The 15,800-nt window shown below is 39.3% G+C and overlaps 1 protein-coding gene across 3 annotated transcripts in view; it reads right to left on the bottom strand.

Moving 5' to 3' along the window:
- Positions 1-1,778: 1,778 nt before the first annotated feature.
- BLTP3B (bridge-like lipid transfer protein family member 3B) overlaps positions 1,779-15,800 on the bottom strand; it is an 81,612-nt gene continuing 67,590 nt past the window's right edge. For 2 of the 3 annotated variants that reach the window (XM_084641815.1, XM_084641816.1), the window contains 5 exons: positions 15,057-15,207; positions 9,148-9,404; positions 6,844-6,952; positions 3,966-4,147; positions 1,779-3,015 (listed from right to left, as the gene is read on the bottom strand). In XM_084641815.1, the coding sequence (XP_084497941.1) occupies positions 2,887-3,015; positions 3,966-4,147; positions 6,844-6,952; positions 9,148-9,404; positions 15,057-15,207 (828 nt within the window). In that variant the 3' untranslated portion in view covers positions 1,779-2,886. Of the gene's footprint in view, positions 3,016-3,965; positions 4,148-6,843; positions 6,953-9,147; positions 9,405-10,436; positions 10,570-10,790; positions 11,050-15,056; positions 15,208-15,800 lie in introns of those variants that run through there. The other variant, XR_014713406.1, reaches the window with a different exon arrangement.

Below are 15,800 nucleotides of genomic sequence, written 5' to 3'. Positions count from 1 at the left end.
CTCCAGTTACATAAAATACACTGTAGAACGCAGCACAAACGATACCATATCTTTTAAACTGTTCCCAGACACTGCTCATTACTGTGAACTAGCTCTAAACATTCAGTGTTGGAATGCAAATGGAGCAGGGCCAGAATGCCAATATTCAGTATTGCCACAAGCAGCTTTTTAAAGTGAAAGAGAAATTGCCTTGTGCTAGCAAGGATGTGTTTGGCATTGCTGGTTTATTCCTTCTTATGGTTTATAATTAACTATACCTTAAAGCAGAAAAGTACTCCTCCAAAACCCAGCAGCACGTTAGCAGGAACTCTACATTTCTCTCTCTCAGATATTTGGACCAGATCCTTAGCTGGTGTTAACTGGCTTAATTCCATTAACTTTAAGCAGATTTATACCAGCTGAGGAGCTGGTGAGTTGAGTCTCAGACTATACTATCAACACTTCATTGTCTTAGTACATACCCTATGATTTATATTTAGTTTCTCCTTTTGGGTCCAGTCTTGAATTCATTTTTAAATTCTTACTCAGGCAAAACTTCCACTAGAGAATGGAGGCTTCACCAGCGTAAGGGTTTCAGAAGGTGGGCTTTTAAATAGTGTACAATCCACTCCTTTCCTAAAAATTCCTAGTAAAAATCATAGATTTTAACCAACTATTTATATCAGTGCAAATTCTGTATTAGAACATAAGAATGGCCATACTGGATCAGACCAAGGGTTCATCTAGCCCAGTATCCTGTCTTCCCACAGTGGCCAGTGCCAGAAGCTTCAGAGGGAATGAACAGAACAGGGAAATTATTGAGAGATCCATCCCCTTTCATCAAGTCCCAGCATCTGACAGTCAGATGCTTAGGGACATCCAGAGTATGGGATTGCATCTCTGACCACCTTGGCTAATAGCCACTGATGGATCTATCCTCCATGAACTTATCTAATTCTTTTCTGAACCCAGTTATAGTTTTGGCCTTCATAACATCCCCTGGCAACAAGTTCCACACAGCTTGACTGTGAGTTGTGTAAAGAAGTACTTCCTTTTGTTTGTTTTAAACCCATTGCCTGTTAATTTCATTGGGTAACCACTGGTTCTTGTTTATGTGAAAGGATAAATAACACTTCCTTATTCACCTTCTCCACACCCTTCATAATTTGATAGACCTCTATCTTATCCCCCCTCAACCGTCTCTTTTCTAAGCTAAAAAATCCTGGTCTTTAATCTCTCCTCTTTTGGAAACTGTTCCATACCCCTAATCATTTTTGTTGCATTCTCTCTGTACCTTTTCCAATTCTCATATATCTTTTTTGAGATGGGGCGACAAGAAGTGCATGCAGTATTCAAGGTGTGGGCATACCATGGGTTTATATAGTGGCATTACGATATTTGCTGTCTTATTATCTATCCCTTTCCTAAGGGTTCCGAACATTCTGCTAGCTTTTTTGACTGCCACTGCACACTGAGCAGATGTTTCCAGTGACTCCAAGATGTCCTACATTAAACTTTAGTTAAAAACAGTTCAGTAGTCTGAATATGCAAAGTCAAACCATGGGATATTAAAGACTATGATAGATTTGTTTGCATATCTGCAAACAAAACTTCCTTCAAATATCCTATGGTGCAGAAACAAAAAGTGTAGTATCAATTAAAATGTCTTCAGTTGCCAGATGCAACAAGGTCACTAATTAAATTATTCAGTGAATTACATCTAGCAAAAACAAAGTCTCAAAGGAATGTACATGTTTTTGTTTGTTGTTGTTAAAATTGATAGAAGCACACTCAAAGTCTGTATTTTGTGCTTTTTATTTATACATTTGTATCAGTTCTTTTAGCTGAAAATTATAGTTCAATTTGTACAAATCACCCAGTTTAAACTGCATAATTACATTTTCATGTAACTTCTCAAGTTCAACAGGGTAATTAATAATTCTCTAAAGTTTACTTTCAAACACAGAAATATACAATTTATGAACCTTAGTAAGTTTTTGTTTTAACAAATGAACAGTTACATATTTAAATACATTGGGCGTGGCTGAGCCATGCAGCATGTGGGGCAGGGGTGTGTGTAAAGATGGCTAAAGCTCATCTTGCACAGACCCCTGATCTGGTTGCTGTCTCTGTGCACGACAAGTCCTTCTGCATAGGGTAGAACAGTTTAAGTGATGATCTGAATTACACCAGACTGCAATACCCACAATAAAGCAAAAGACTCGCCTGGCAGGGGTATCCAATGCTATGATCCTTGTCCTAAGGTCCCAATCCTTTACCCAAATATACCAGCAGTGGAAGAGAGCCGTATAAGTCTCTATGCCACAGGAAGATTACTCTTAAACTTGGTGATCCTGCCTGGGCTAGTTACACTGACTTTAGGCCAGTTTGAGGCCAATTATATTAAGTTTTAATGGCCAGAGAATGGGATCCATTCAGTTTATAGTGCAAATGTAATCTCCTTTAAAATATTTGTTAAAAGTAAACTCATTAAATCTTAGCGAATAAAGATACCATATATCAATGCTGCATGACACACATTTTACTCAATTACTCATGTAAACATCTTCCCTTCCCCTTGAGCTATCTCATTATCAGATCAGTTCCCCAGATAACATTTCCTCTGATATTATTACAATTAAGAGGATCATATCCTTGTTGTTAGGAAAATTAGTAAAGTACAGTAAAAACTGATTTTTCCTGCATCACTGCAGTTTAAACAGGGCTAAACAGAAAAACACAATTGCAATGTCTAATCCTAATCTTTCGTAAATTCTCAGAATAGTATTTATTCCACAAATACGTTGTTCTATGCTCCTGTCAAAAGACTGTCTTCCACTAATTCACAAACAGTATTTAAATACAGCCCTTCTTACTCCAGTGCAATCTTTTGGAACACATTATCCACTACTGTTGATGTTCAATAGTCATCCTCTTTATACGATGAAGCAGAGTGTCTTTTTCCATGTGGACCTCAGCCAGAGCCATTTTAGCCTTGGCTAGTTCCTGTTTAAGACATTCGTTTTCTTCAATAAGCTGCAAGGATTAAATTGAAAGAGAAAGGTATTAGTCTGTGTACGGGCAACTTTCTCCTGTCAGAGTAACATTTACAAATGCTGGGCCCAGATGCTCACCCGGCTAGCTGGGGGGCAGCTTTGATGCTGTAGGATGCAGTGGAGACATGTTCTGCAGCTAGGTGATTAGCTCACATTTGGTGATAGTGCAGCATGAAGCGGGGGTTGATGCAACAGTTTGCTGCCAAGGCAAGGTGACCACTGTGAGCTCCTTGTGTCAGTCCCACCCTTAATCTAGTAGCTGGATCTCTGGTGATGCATGGGCTAGGCTGATTGCCAGTTTTGGGGTCTAAGAAGGGACTTTTACGATATGGCAAACTGCTGAGTGGGTTCTCACCTGCCACCCAACAGCCAGGAGGTATGGTTTGGAAAGTTTACATCACAGTTTCAACTTTGGCAGGTTCTGGTGTGGCTGGATTAGGAAAGGTGTGACTGAGCTGTTTGGGTACGAGTCCTGGGCACACATATTGCATGGTGAGGCAATATGCCTCTATGTCTCATGCAGCTGGTGGCTCAATCTCATTTTAACCCTCCCACCTCTGGTGTGAAGGATGAATCTCTGGGCAGGCTTGAGGCTATAGAGGGGGCATGGCCTTCACACTCCCCCTAAGATTTGTGGTATTCCCGGGACATTGGTACCAGCTGAAATCCACACTGGAACAACTCTGCCGGCTATTTTGGGGTGGGTACCCCAATTAGACAATAGTTTTAAAGTTGCATCCTCTGCATTTAACCATAGTATGGTGTCTGTGCCTTGTTGTTTCTATGTTCACACAAAAACAAGTTTCTCAAGAAAAATGATATTCTAACAGTCAAAATATATAATCTGTAACAATTAAACACTTTTGACTGCTTATTACTACAATGCAATTTAATAAAACTAAAATAAAATTAACTTAGGTTTATCATTACCTCCTCTCTGAGGAAGTCAGCTGTAGCCCATCTTGATGCAGAAGGTCTGAGGATTTCTGGAGAAGTCTGTGTGGCTTGAGACACATAATCCTGCATTTTGTGTCTGGTAACGCCACTCACTTGCTGCACTGTAGCACTCGATTTCTTGTAGTTCAACACATCATTGCTTAGTGTTTGATTATCTGTTTCATAGAGACACAGCAGGAAGTTTGAAATGTTTAATTTTTATTGAATCTTGTTAATATTGAATTAAAACGGCCAACAAGTACAATTTTAACATTAAGTATAACTATACCTACATCTTCTTGTCAATATCACATTAAAATAAAAGGTATACATCTTGGAAGGGAGAGAAAAGGTGTGCCTGTGTGTGTGTATATATATATATATATGGCAGCTTAAAGAAATAGTAAATATGAACAATGTCAAAATCATCATCATGGAAAAATTATTTTAAATGATTAGTTAACATACGGAAACTAACTATTCAAAAAAATCTAAATAATATTTTAGACTGGGATCGTCATATGCATGTAACTTGCACTGAAGTCAATGGGAGTTTTGTCTGTTAATAGTAATAAAATAATAATAATAAATGTGTATTACAATAGTGCCTAAGTGTATGTCTAGGCTGCAGTTAAACACCCACGGCTGGCCAGTGTCAGCTGACTTGAGCTCATGGGGCTTGGGCTTCGGGGCTGTAAAGTTGTGGTGTCGACAATCAGGCTCGGGCTGGAGCCTAGACTCTGAGATCCTCCTGCTTCCTGGTGTCCCAGAGCGTGGGCTCCAGCCTGAGTGTCTACACTGCAATTATACAGCCCTGCAGCCCAAGTCCCATGAACTCAAGTCATCCGCGGGTTTTAACTGAAGTGTAGACATACCCCAAGGGTTCCAGTCAGGATGGGGCCTGTACTTACATATGAAGACAAGGTGTGAAAAGCCTTCTGAACCAGATCCTTAACACAAGACAATTTTATATATTTCCAAGTTTAACATTAAAGAAACTTTCTTCTATTTAACATGATTAAAGATACACTCGAGTGTTTAATGTACTTGCAGGCAGGGCAAAATGAGAGGTGCAGTTTTTTAATAATCTAAATCTTCATAAACATTTCTCTCTAAACTACATGAATTTGCCATTGTATTAAAAAAACATACTTCAGGGTTCATGACTATATATACAGATACACATATCTCTTCATTGCTGAAGGTACTTGAACTCCACTTTGGCATCCACTGCACCTAAGGTGTCTACACCAAAGGATTAGGGAAACATACGAGAACTTTATAACTTAAATAAATTTTACCCAATGGGGAGAAGTATACAAATGATTGAAAGAGACCTTAGAATTGTATATTTGCACATACAATAACAAACACTCACAGTTTTCAGTTTTGAAGCATCTACGATGACTAAGAAGCATAATTCTAATGTACCAGATGATGTATAACACAAAAATATATGCAAGCTATCCTCACTTTATATAGGTGGATTCATTAAGTATCTGTGCAAGGTAAGTGGTAGAAGTCTTTATTGCCATGTTGTTACACTATATACACACAAATCATACTGCATATGTCCACACACCCAGACAAATTACGTGTTTGTACGCAAATGAGTGTATGCACACAGGTATGTTTTTCATATGTAACAAAGAGGTTAAATCCCAGTTTTAGATGCAAATGTCAATGCAATCCTTCCTATGGAACTGCTCTAGTACCTCCATAATACACAGAATCACAAGCAGATACTTGTTCTAGACAGAAAATTTTTTTGTTTTGAACTACATCTGATAAGGTATCTACTGCTCCTGTCCTCTTTGCTTCACACAGATCGCTCAGAGGTCTTCCCTCATGTACACACCACCGTTAAGTTTATTTAGTGTTTTACTCTACCACCTTCTATATTCAATTAGTCACAGTATTAACAATGTCATCCAGTTTTACTGTCCTTTCTCCAAAAGGGAGGGGGGAGACAAGGTGTCTCCTCCCAGAGAACTCCATTTTGTTAGGCCCAACCTCTCTCTTCTGCTTCTCTCCATCTCCCACTTCCTTCCTGTGCTCTTTTATCCACTCTTCTTGTTAATGGGCTAATTAGTATGCGAGCTCCAAACTCATCTGGTAATCAGAGACTCCTCTCCTTAATCAACCCCCTCCCAGCGGGGTAACAGGTTAATCAGTGATGAGAGTGCTGGTTCAGCATTCCGTCATACAATGCTTTAACTTATTTCCTTATTATATGTACAGAATCTGGCACAATGGGGCTGTGGATTCTAGTTGCTACTGCAATGCAAATAAATAGTAATAAGTAACAGTAATTAGTGTTCATTATGTATTTACCTGTAATATATATGTATAAGAAATAGCTGAGATAACAAGTCACCACTTCTCTGCAACATTTAGACAATTAAATTGTGTTTAGTCATCTCTGAAAGAATATGGAGTCGAATACATGTGCTATGAAGTGATATGAACCACTATGCATTCATTGGTTTGACTTGCAGGACCAGGGCCACAGTCAAAACACTGCTATTGGGGATTGTTTTCCCTGGCTAGACTGTACTTAAGTTTCAGTTTTAATGTATGATGTCCACTGTGGCTACATCTACGCTATGAACTACAGGAGTGATTCCTCTTATATTCACACTAGCTCTGAGCTAGTACAAGTGCGTGTACAAGAACTAGGAATCACACCCCTAGCTCATAGCGTAGACATAGTCACAGTGCAATTAGCAATTCTGTGGGGTAACTCACTTTTAATTACTAGCTACATGTCCAAAACAATGTTCACACAAAGTAGAAACATTACATAAATATAGCAGCATGTACTTTCAATTGTTAACATCTTAGATTTGGGGGAAAATCTATCAATACACACCTCTGATGCAAAAAGAACCATCGTCATTCCTCTCTAACAAAAGTAGGTCAATATGCAGTGTTACAGGGGCTGGTTCAGGAGCTGAGAGATTATCACGTGGGCTGTCATCCTACAGAATAAAAGTAATAAAAACAGGATTTTTAATGTTGTCTCTCTTTATCAATGGTAGGAAATCAAACCAGCTAATCAAAAACTTCGGGTAAACATATTTGAACAGACTTAATGAAACTCACAAACCCCTCTCATTAGAAGTGCATTCAGACAGAATTTTCTAATCCGATATCTACAAAACTTCAGTGCTATTAAAATTAGTATGACCTACAGAAAAACAAAGAGCCAAATTTATGTCTGATGAAAGCCCACTGAAGTCAGCATATATGGTTTGACTAGAATACCTCAATGAGAACAAAGCAAAGCAAGACATTCTTTAGTACAGGAACCCTCACCAGAAATGGAGTTAAGAAACCAGTGCTGTATAATCTCTCATCTGATTGTCCCTTGGACTATTTAAAGACAGTAGGGCTGCACCTACCATACTTTGGGGGAAGGTTTTTTTTTAAAGAATTTACATTGGGATGATAGCTATCACAGCTCAGCGATACCACTGCAGAAAAAAAGACAAAAGAAACCTCACAAACTGCTTGTGGTGGTTTCTCCTCAATTACGGTTCACTGTTCCTGTCTAGCAGAGCCATGTGTCTAATGCCAGCAGAAAGTAAACACATCAAAAGCATTACCAGCATCAGCAAATACATAACAAAAACAAATTGTTAAAGTGTGATGGCTCTTTCAAAGAGCAAAGACTGCGGTATGAAAAAACCACCCTCAAAACTCACTCAGGAAACAGTGTGTCAACTTCAGTGCAAAGAAAATATCCCACTAAATGGGCAATCCAGCCACAAAGTAAAGAATTGATTGACTTCATGGTGACTTGGTGAGGGATGCACATACAGTGAATTCTTCACTGCCCATAACCTCTTATTAATATCAGCTTAATGTACAGTCTTTACCTACAAAATTGACTATTTTGTCAAAAAAGCGTTGCCTGAGCCTGCCCCCCTGCCAGGAAAATACAGAAGCCCAGTTTTCAAAATTAGGGGGATGTACATTAAAGCATTCCTTTCTGAATTTGGGCACTCAACTTGGTGCTTAAGTGACCATTTGAGCTGCAAAAGCCTTCACTAAGTGCCCTTTGTGCTGCTCCAGTGGCGCAAATGGCACTTTAAAATTGCCTAAGCAAGCAGTTGAAAATTTCCCTAGCACAGACAATCTTCAGATAGTGTAAAGCCAGCATACAAGGAGCTGTTGGAACAAGTTGGGAATCAGAACTGTGCCGGTTCCTTGAGCTGGCAGAATGGAGACTGCCCCAGCTGGTGCAACTTAAAGCAGCGCTTAAATTTAAGCATGACTGTGGCACAGTTTAGGCTTGAGCTCTAAATGTAGAATTAGGCACTCCCTTATCTTGGGTTCCAAATTTGGGAATTGAGTCCCTTGTATCTCTCACTGTTTTGAAATTTTCCAAGGCTATTTGTGTCTGAGGTTGTTTTAATTTTTGGTTTTGGCAGCAGTGATATTATAACCCTAAATCTCTAAAAAATAAATTTCCTTACACTTACAATAGCCTTTCTGGCTGCCCCTCAGTGAAATCATTGTCTGCTTTAAGTGTTCTAGGGGAAAAAACTAGGAGACTGCACTGCAGTGTTCTCTTAATGTTGCTATTTTAAGCCACACTAGTGCCAAAGGCTTGTATTATTTAGTAACTATTTCTAGATAGGGTAGAACATGAAATCTGGGCTCTAGTTAGTCCTTATAACCTCTTTCCTCCTTCTATGCTAAGCTCTCATCACCACAACTATCCTTGAAGGAGGGCTGATGAGCCTATAGCATACTTCTCTGTTAATGCTGATTTTGACTGGAAAGCAGGTGTTACTGCAAAGCTACAAAAGGCTCATTCTACCCCTGGGAAATTGGAACACCTTATCTGTTACATTCCCAGCTGCTGCTATTCTGGGGACCATGACATGGTAAAGGAAAAAAAGACACAAAGTAGAAAACATTAATTCCTATAACCAGTTTGGTCATGCACCAAATTTATCTCTAGGCAAGCCACTGAGCTAACCCAGTTCATGGATTTTTAAAATTGCTTTAGTGTTATCTAATCGTAAATATCCAATTAAGACTTTAAAGAATAAGATATGAGTTTCTTTGAAGTTAACTATATCCAGATTACTAATTTATCAGCAAAGAAACAAGAACATACAGTCTAAATAGTTAAGAGAAGCAAAATGGCTCCTAGTTAACATACTTTTAAATTAATCTTTGTATTAGAAACTTTAATCTTCATAGGCATTACTGCTGCAACAGTTTCATCTTCTAGAAAATGCTGAATGTTCGTGAGGGAAGATGTTAGGAATTCAGCACTAAAATTCTCTACGTGACACTGTAGAAAGCCATTTTTTACAGCCAGCAGAGAGTGTACTACAGCACTTGGCCCATTTTCCCATCTCAAATTAATTTCAGGTGATGACTTAATTGGTCCAGCCACAGATTTATGATCTGAACCTAGTGTAGAAGAAAACAAAATTAGGATTAAAATTTTAGAGCACATAAAAGGCACTCCAATAAGCAATCATTATGCAATCATTTCTACCTGCATTGTAGTTACATAATCACAAGAGAGGAGTAGAAACATAACTAGTTTTCCAACAAATTAACCAATTTCACTCTTTTATTCAAAAAACCCCATACTTGAGATAAATCAGAATTATAATAGTGCATACACATAATGTATTGTGAGCAATTTTCTATCACCTTTTTTCTCATCTCTTAATTCATAATTTAAAAGTAGTACAAGGAGCAACAAACAGTACATACAAGTAGCTTGTAATAGACATAACAGTATACATGTATATATAAGGATCCTGCATTCTTTCTGCATGCAAAATTCGTCATCTTCAATGGGAGATCTCTATGCACAGTAAATACAAAACCAAGCCCTTCACAAGCTTTTTTGGGGTTTGGTTTGGTTTTAAATAAATTACTTAAGACTATGATTCAGGAAAACACTTAAGTCTATCCATGTTCAGGAGAGTACTTAACACATTTAACTAAGTGCTCTCCTGAACAAAATGATTACTTACCTGTATTGCAACTCTTGTTCTTTGAGATGGGCAGTTGTGAAATACACATGCAAACCACATCTTAAAGAACCGTCACAATAAAGGTAAGTGATCGTTTTTTCATCTTCAAGTGGTTGCAAACATGTATTTCACTCAGATGACTCACAAGCAGTACTATTAGGAGGTGGGGCTTGGAGTCTACTTAAATAGTGATGGCAAAATTGCTCTCCCAAATTTGCATCAGATCTTGAAGCAGTCATGATGGTATAATGATGCATGAAAGTATGCACAGAGGGACCAAATGGTAGTACTTCTTAGGCCCAGCCCCATGATCGACATCTGCAGGGCTGCTGAGATGGCCCATTCAATGAGGGTTCAGGCTAACAGTCTCTTCAGAAAGGGGTGTTTAATGCTACCCCATATGCCGTCACGGAAGTAATACATGTGGAAACTGTCTGTGCTGAAACTGCCTTACCTTTCCTACTGTCAGCAAATGAGACACAGAGCCAAGGAGATTACCTAAAAGGATTGGTTCTGTCCAGATAATAGGCCAGTGCTCAACTTATGTCCAAAGTATAAAGTCACTCTTCATCACTACTTGAGTGCAGCTTCAGGAAAAAAAAAAACAACAGGTAAGTATATTGTTTGTTGAGATGGAACGCTGGAACTACTTTGGTTAAAAATTTAGAATGAGGCCTCAAGGCTCTTTATCTTGGAAAACAACACACATGGAGGGCCTGCCATTAGAGCCCGAAGCTCACACACTTGAGGGAAAAATTGATGGCACTCCTTATTGTCTTTCATTGTGAACGGGTCAACTGATAAATACCCCAAGTTTTGAAGACGGTCCTCAGCCCACTGTTCTTGAGGGAGCATTTGTGATTCCAGGAGAATGTCCTGTTGAGATGGTCAGCCAATTGATTCCGGGAGCCAGGTAAGTGAGCAGCAATGGGAGCAATATCTTCCCTGATGCAAAAGTGCCAGAATTTCTTCACTTCTTCACAAAGCTGTTCAGATCATGCCCCTCCGGGTCTGTGCAGACAGTACACTGCAGTTGAATTGTTCGTGAGTATCGGGACCGATGAGCCCTTGATGAGAGGGAGAAAAGCACAGCAAGCATTGTGAATTCTCGAAGCTTGAGGACATCGAAATGAAGAGCTGCTACTTGCTCCAGCCACAAAGCTTGGGTTCTACACCCACCTATGAAAGCACCTCACCCTATCAGAGAGGCATTGGTAATGACTGTCTTGATCAGGAGGTGGCAAGCAAATACCACACCTCTGCATATGTTTTTCTTATCCATCCACCATTATTGGGAACGCAGGAGGAACCTGGATCAACTTGTACAACCGGTGTCTGTTCAGTCAATGGACTAACTTCAGCCACCCCTGAAGGATGCACACGCATAGCCTGGCATGCAGGGTCACTTAAGTATATGAGGCCATGTGGCCTAGTAACAGTAGACATTCCTGGATTGTGGTGGTGGGGTATAACTAGAGAGAGGTGCATAACTGGCAAACAGTCTGAACCTGTCCTGTGGGAGAAAAGCCATCAGATATGTAGAATTGAGTGGGCCTAATTAACTTGATTTTTTGTGTGGGAATTAACATGGACTTTCTCTTGTTCAGTGTGAGTCTCAGATGATGGAGAAGATAGATAAGCTGGACACGGCAGAGAACCTGGTGCTTGGATCTGCCTTACACTAACACATCATCTAGGTAAGGGAAGACACATATCCCCTTTCTCCTTCAGTACGCCACCACCACTGCCATGCACTTGATCAATATGTGTGGGGCTGAGGACAGGACAAAAGGAAGTACTGTGTATTGATAATGTTGACCTGCCACTACAAATCTCAGAATCTGGTCACTTAGCAACACTTATACATGGAAGTAGGTGACTTGTTGATTGAGGGCTGATGCCAAAGATGAAGATTGCATTGATACCAACGCAATATGCATCGGTGCCGAAGACAATGCCAGGATTGAGTCTTTGTCATGTTTCTTGGCTGATACCGGCACTGATACCACTAAATCTCTGTACTGGAGCCAAAGATCCAGATGGACTGGGAGCTGCAGGAGATGCCTTCACTTCAAAAGACTCCTGTACCACAGGAAGAATCCATGAGAGAGAGAAAGAGACAGACTTTTGATGCCCCATAAACTTGTGGTGATGGTGCCACCAATAATGCTGGTGCTAGAACTGTGTCTTTTGTACTGGACTCAAGAGCTATCCCACAGCCAGTACCCGAGTTGATGGTACAGTACCAATACCTTCCCGCTGAAGTGCTGGGGAGACACAGGTTGATGGCCCATTTGTACATGAGTACCCAAGGAGTCCCGGCAATGTCTCCAGTCCTCCTTCAAAGAAGAACCACAACCACATTTCTTCAATCTGGAGGGGCTCCAATATGTTTTATGGGTCCTCTTTCAGGGAAGCCCTGAAGACAACTGACCTCTCTTTCTCCAAGGAGAAGAGTCTGAGTCCAGGGATCTGTCAGAGATCACTGCAGCCTCCATAACAGATTACATGCAAGAGACAGGGTGTGCAGTTGAAGGCCCTGACTCTGAGGCAGGTTTCAGTGCTTGCTTCATAAAGTGATGCTTGAGGCCTAGATTTTTGGATATCTGTGTTCTGTTTTTGAAAAGAATGGCAAATACTGCGCCTCTCTTTAATATGTTCCTTACTGAGGCACAAAAGGCAGAGCATGGAGGGGTCATTATTGTGAATAGACACCTCTCAAGGCAAGCAGTGCTTAAAGCTCGGTGAGTGCTGCATCACACCAAAAACTAATTCAAAACTAATTAAAACAAGTTAAAACAATAAAGGAACCCTAACTACCGGGTACTAACTATTTACAGGAAAAGCAGAAAGCTGAATTCGCTGACACAGTTCTAGCACAAGCATTATTGCTATACTGCCACCACAAGCTTATGAGGCGTCAAAAGAAAAAAAATGTGAAGTAAACCTCACAGGTAGTTCTGACTCAGGCCACGGGTGGTGAGAAGGAACTGAAGGGGGTCAGAGCAGTAGAGCCCTTATATAGCCTCAGGAGAGGCCACAAGGATGTGCAAGGCGTGTGCGCCACCCCAACAGGTACTGCTACAGAAAACTCTCTGGCTCCGGTGCTGGGCATGCATAAACCTGAGTGAAATACAAGTGTGCAACCACTTGAAGAAGGGATATTTCCCTGAATCAAAGCCTTAACGTGTATAAAGAAAGTAACTGGAACTGAGGAAACTGAAACCACAATTTAATAGCTGGAATAAAGGGCCAGATGCTGCTCCCATTACTTCAAAGGGAACAGGAGTGTGTACTAATAAAGTACAGCAGCAGTCTCTGATTATTAGTCTCATTATCTCTACCCAGTAGAGGGCAACTGACACACTGAATCGGGAATTTCTAGAAGAGGAAGATGGTCAGAAATATTAGATAAAGTTTCCATATTTATCCATTTGCTGTGCAAAAGAAATAGATCTTTTCTCTACTTCTTATCTCTTCAGGTTTAACACACTAGAAATAATCAGTACCAAAAAGAATAGTTAAAATCCTTTTAAATCAATTTACTGGCTGATTGTTACAAAGCAATAATTTGTAAGGCTTGCACTCAAATATTTTTAAGTTGTACTACACTATTCACATTGAGTATCCTGACGAAAGAGTAGACTTACTGGGCCAGATGCTCAGATGGTAGTCAACTGAAGTATGCTGACTCAAGTGAAGTCACTTGAACTATGCTGAGATTCTGGCCCTTACTTCAAATTTATCCCTTTCACAACAGAGGGATTATTTTTAAATATTAATTTAGATGTTTTCAATTAAACCTCTCCAGTTCTCTAGGCATTCCAACAATTTCAGACTGGGAAATGGGAAACAGTTAAAGGTGGATTTAATTTAAATTCATTGAAGTATGACTAACCAGGAACCAGATTTTGGATTATAATTTCTTTCCTATTTCTATTTTCATTTCTTTCCCTATGCTATCCCTTATCCTCCCCAAATATACTTGGCTATGCATTAGCCAAGAAAGTAACTTTCTAAGTGTCTTCCAGCTCATTCTACTACGTTGCTTTTAGCCTCATACACATCCTGACCTCCGTGGGATTTTCCTTCATTGCAATGTACCCTGGGATGCCTCTAAAGAAGGGAAGCCATGCTCCACAGAACTCCACAGATCTCTATGGAATTGTGCATCTGATTTATGGACAGAGGCAATTAATTTAATTGAAATAAGGTACAAATGATGATCGCATGATACATTCAAGAGACACGTACCACGACACAGTTCTATTTATTTTGATGCGTAGAGCTCCAGACGTAGACATATTTGGACATACTGCAAAAGTGATTCTGGACCAGGTGGACATATCATTGCAAAAGCATGATTAATGTGCTGTTAATTGGCAATGCACTACTATAATAATCATTCACAGCTGCAGCATTTAAGCATTAGAATCTTATCAAGCTTTTAAAAAAATCATATAATTCCACCTCACCCCTCCGGGTACAGGGCTAGATAGTAGCTTTCCTTAAATAAGAAATTTAACTTTAACATGAAGTGTTGGTGTTGAGATGTATTTCCTTAGACTCGAATTTTTAAAGTTATTTTGAAGTAAAGAATGATCTGCTCTCATTGAAGGCTCACCAGACCAAGAAATATTCAAATTAAAAAAAGTTAGAGAGTGATAATAATGAAGTTACAACTTTATAAAATATCAACAATCTAATGCAGGATATTTGATAAGATGTGAATCAGCAGAATTCAATGTAATTCATTTGGTTTTTGTTTTGTTTTTTACTCACCATCCTGAGTAGTTCTATTTTTATTTCCCTCCCACTCATTGCTTGATAATTAGGAAAGAAGATAATTGGAACAGTGATTCTAAACTGATTGATAACAGGTATTCTAACATTAATAGAATCACAAGGCTTTTTTGGTATTTTAAGTTTGAGACTAATACAGATATTTTTATATGATTATGTATTAGAGGGAAGACAACCATAAAACTTCCAATAACTCTTTCACAGTAGAAACAAATGTTTTTTCAACTCAAATTCAATAGTGAGAGTAGAATTGAAATCTCTTATTTCTTACCCACAGTTCTGTTGCAAAGATAATGTCGAACACTGATATTGCCCAACTGGCTTGGTATCACCTGATTCACCTGAAGGCATACTTCTGTGTCTTCACCTTTGATGTCAATTTCACCATTAACGCCAAAGATTTTAAAAACCACAACAGACATCTATCAACAAGTTAAGATACAACTGCGATTATAAATTAAATTTTTTAAAATTACAACTTTAAATTATTAGTGTGCAAATAAAAACAATGCAACAAGCTTACATTCAAATATTACAAAAGGAAACTTGTATCAATGCAATTCAATCAAACATTTTGGAATTGAAGCTCCTTATTCACCCACTTTTTCCCACTCACCAGAGAGGTACTCAGAGACCCAAAGAACAGTTATTTTTCTCTTCTTATTTCCTCACCTTCCACCCTATAATAAACTAGTTGATGCACAATGAAAAGCAGATGCTATTCCCCCCTGCAACCCATCAATACTGATTCGGAAATAACCAGAAGGGTCACAACAACATGAGATGGTTCCCCCATGACAATGAATACGTTGCCTTAGTCATACCTATAGTACCGTAAGCATGTGCCTTATATTAAGCATGTGAGTAGCTGACACCATTCAAATACTGAATCAAAGCCCGAGAGAGGAACGCTAGTTAGAGTCCCAAACGCTGACACTGCACAGCAATGCATTGTGCTTCTTCTAGTGTGCCCTTTCCTCTTATTTTATTAAATTTTAATACCTTATTGTCAGGC

Source organism: Lepidochelys olivacea (genome assembly GCF_965140295.1).
Source record: "Lepidochelys olivacea isolate rLepOli2 genome assembly, chromosome: 1".
In the NCBI taxonomy this organism is placed as follows: domain Eukaryota; kingdom Metazoa; phylum Chordata; order Testudines; family Cheloniidae; genus Lepidochelys; species Lepidochelys olivacea.
The sequence above is the reverse complement of the archived record's forward strand: the minus strand, read 5'-3'. Positions and strand labels throughout refer to the sequence as shown.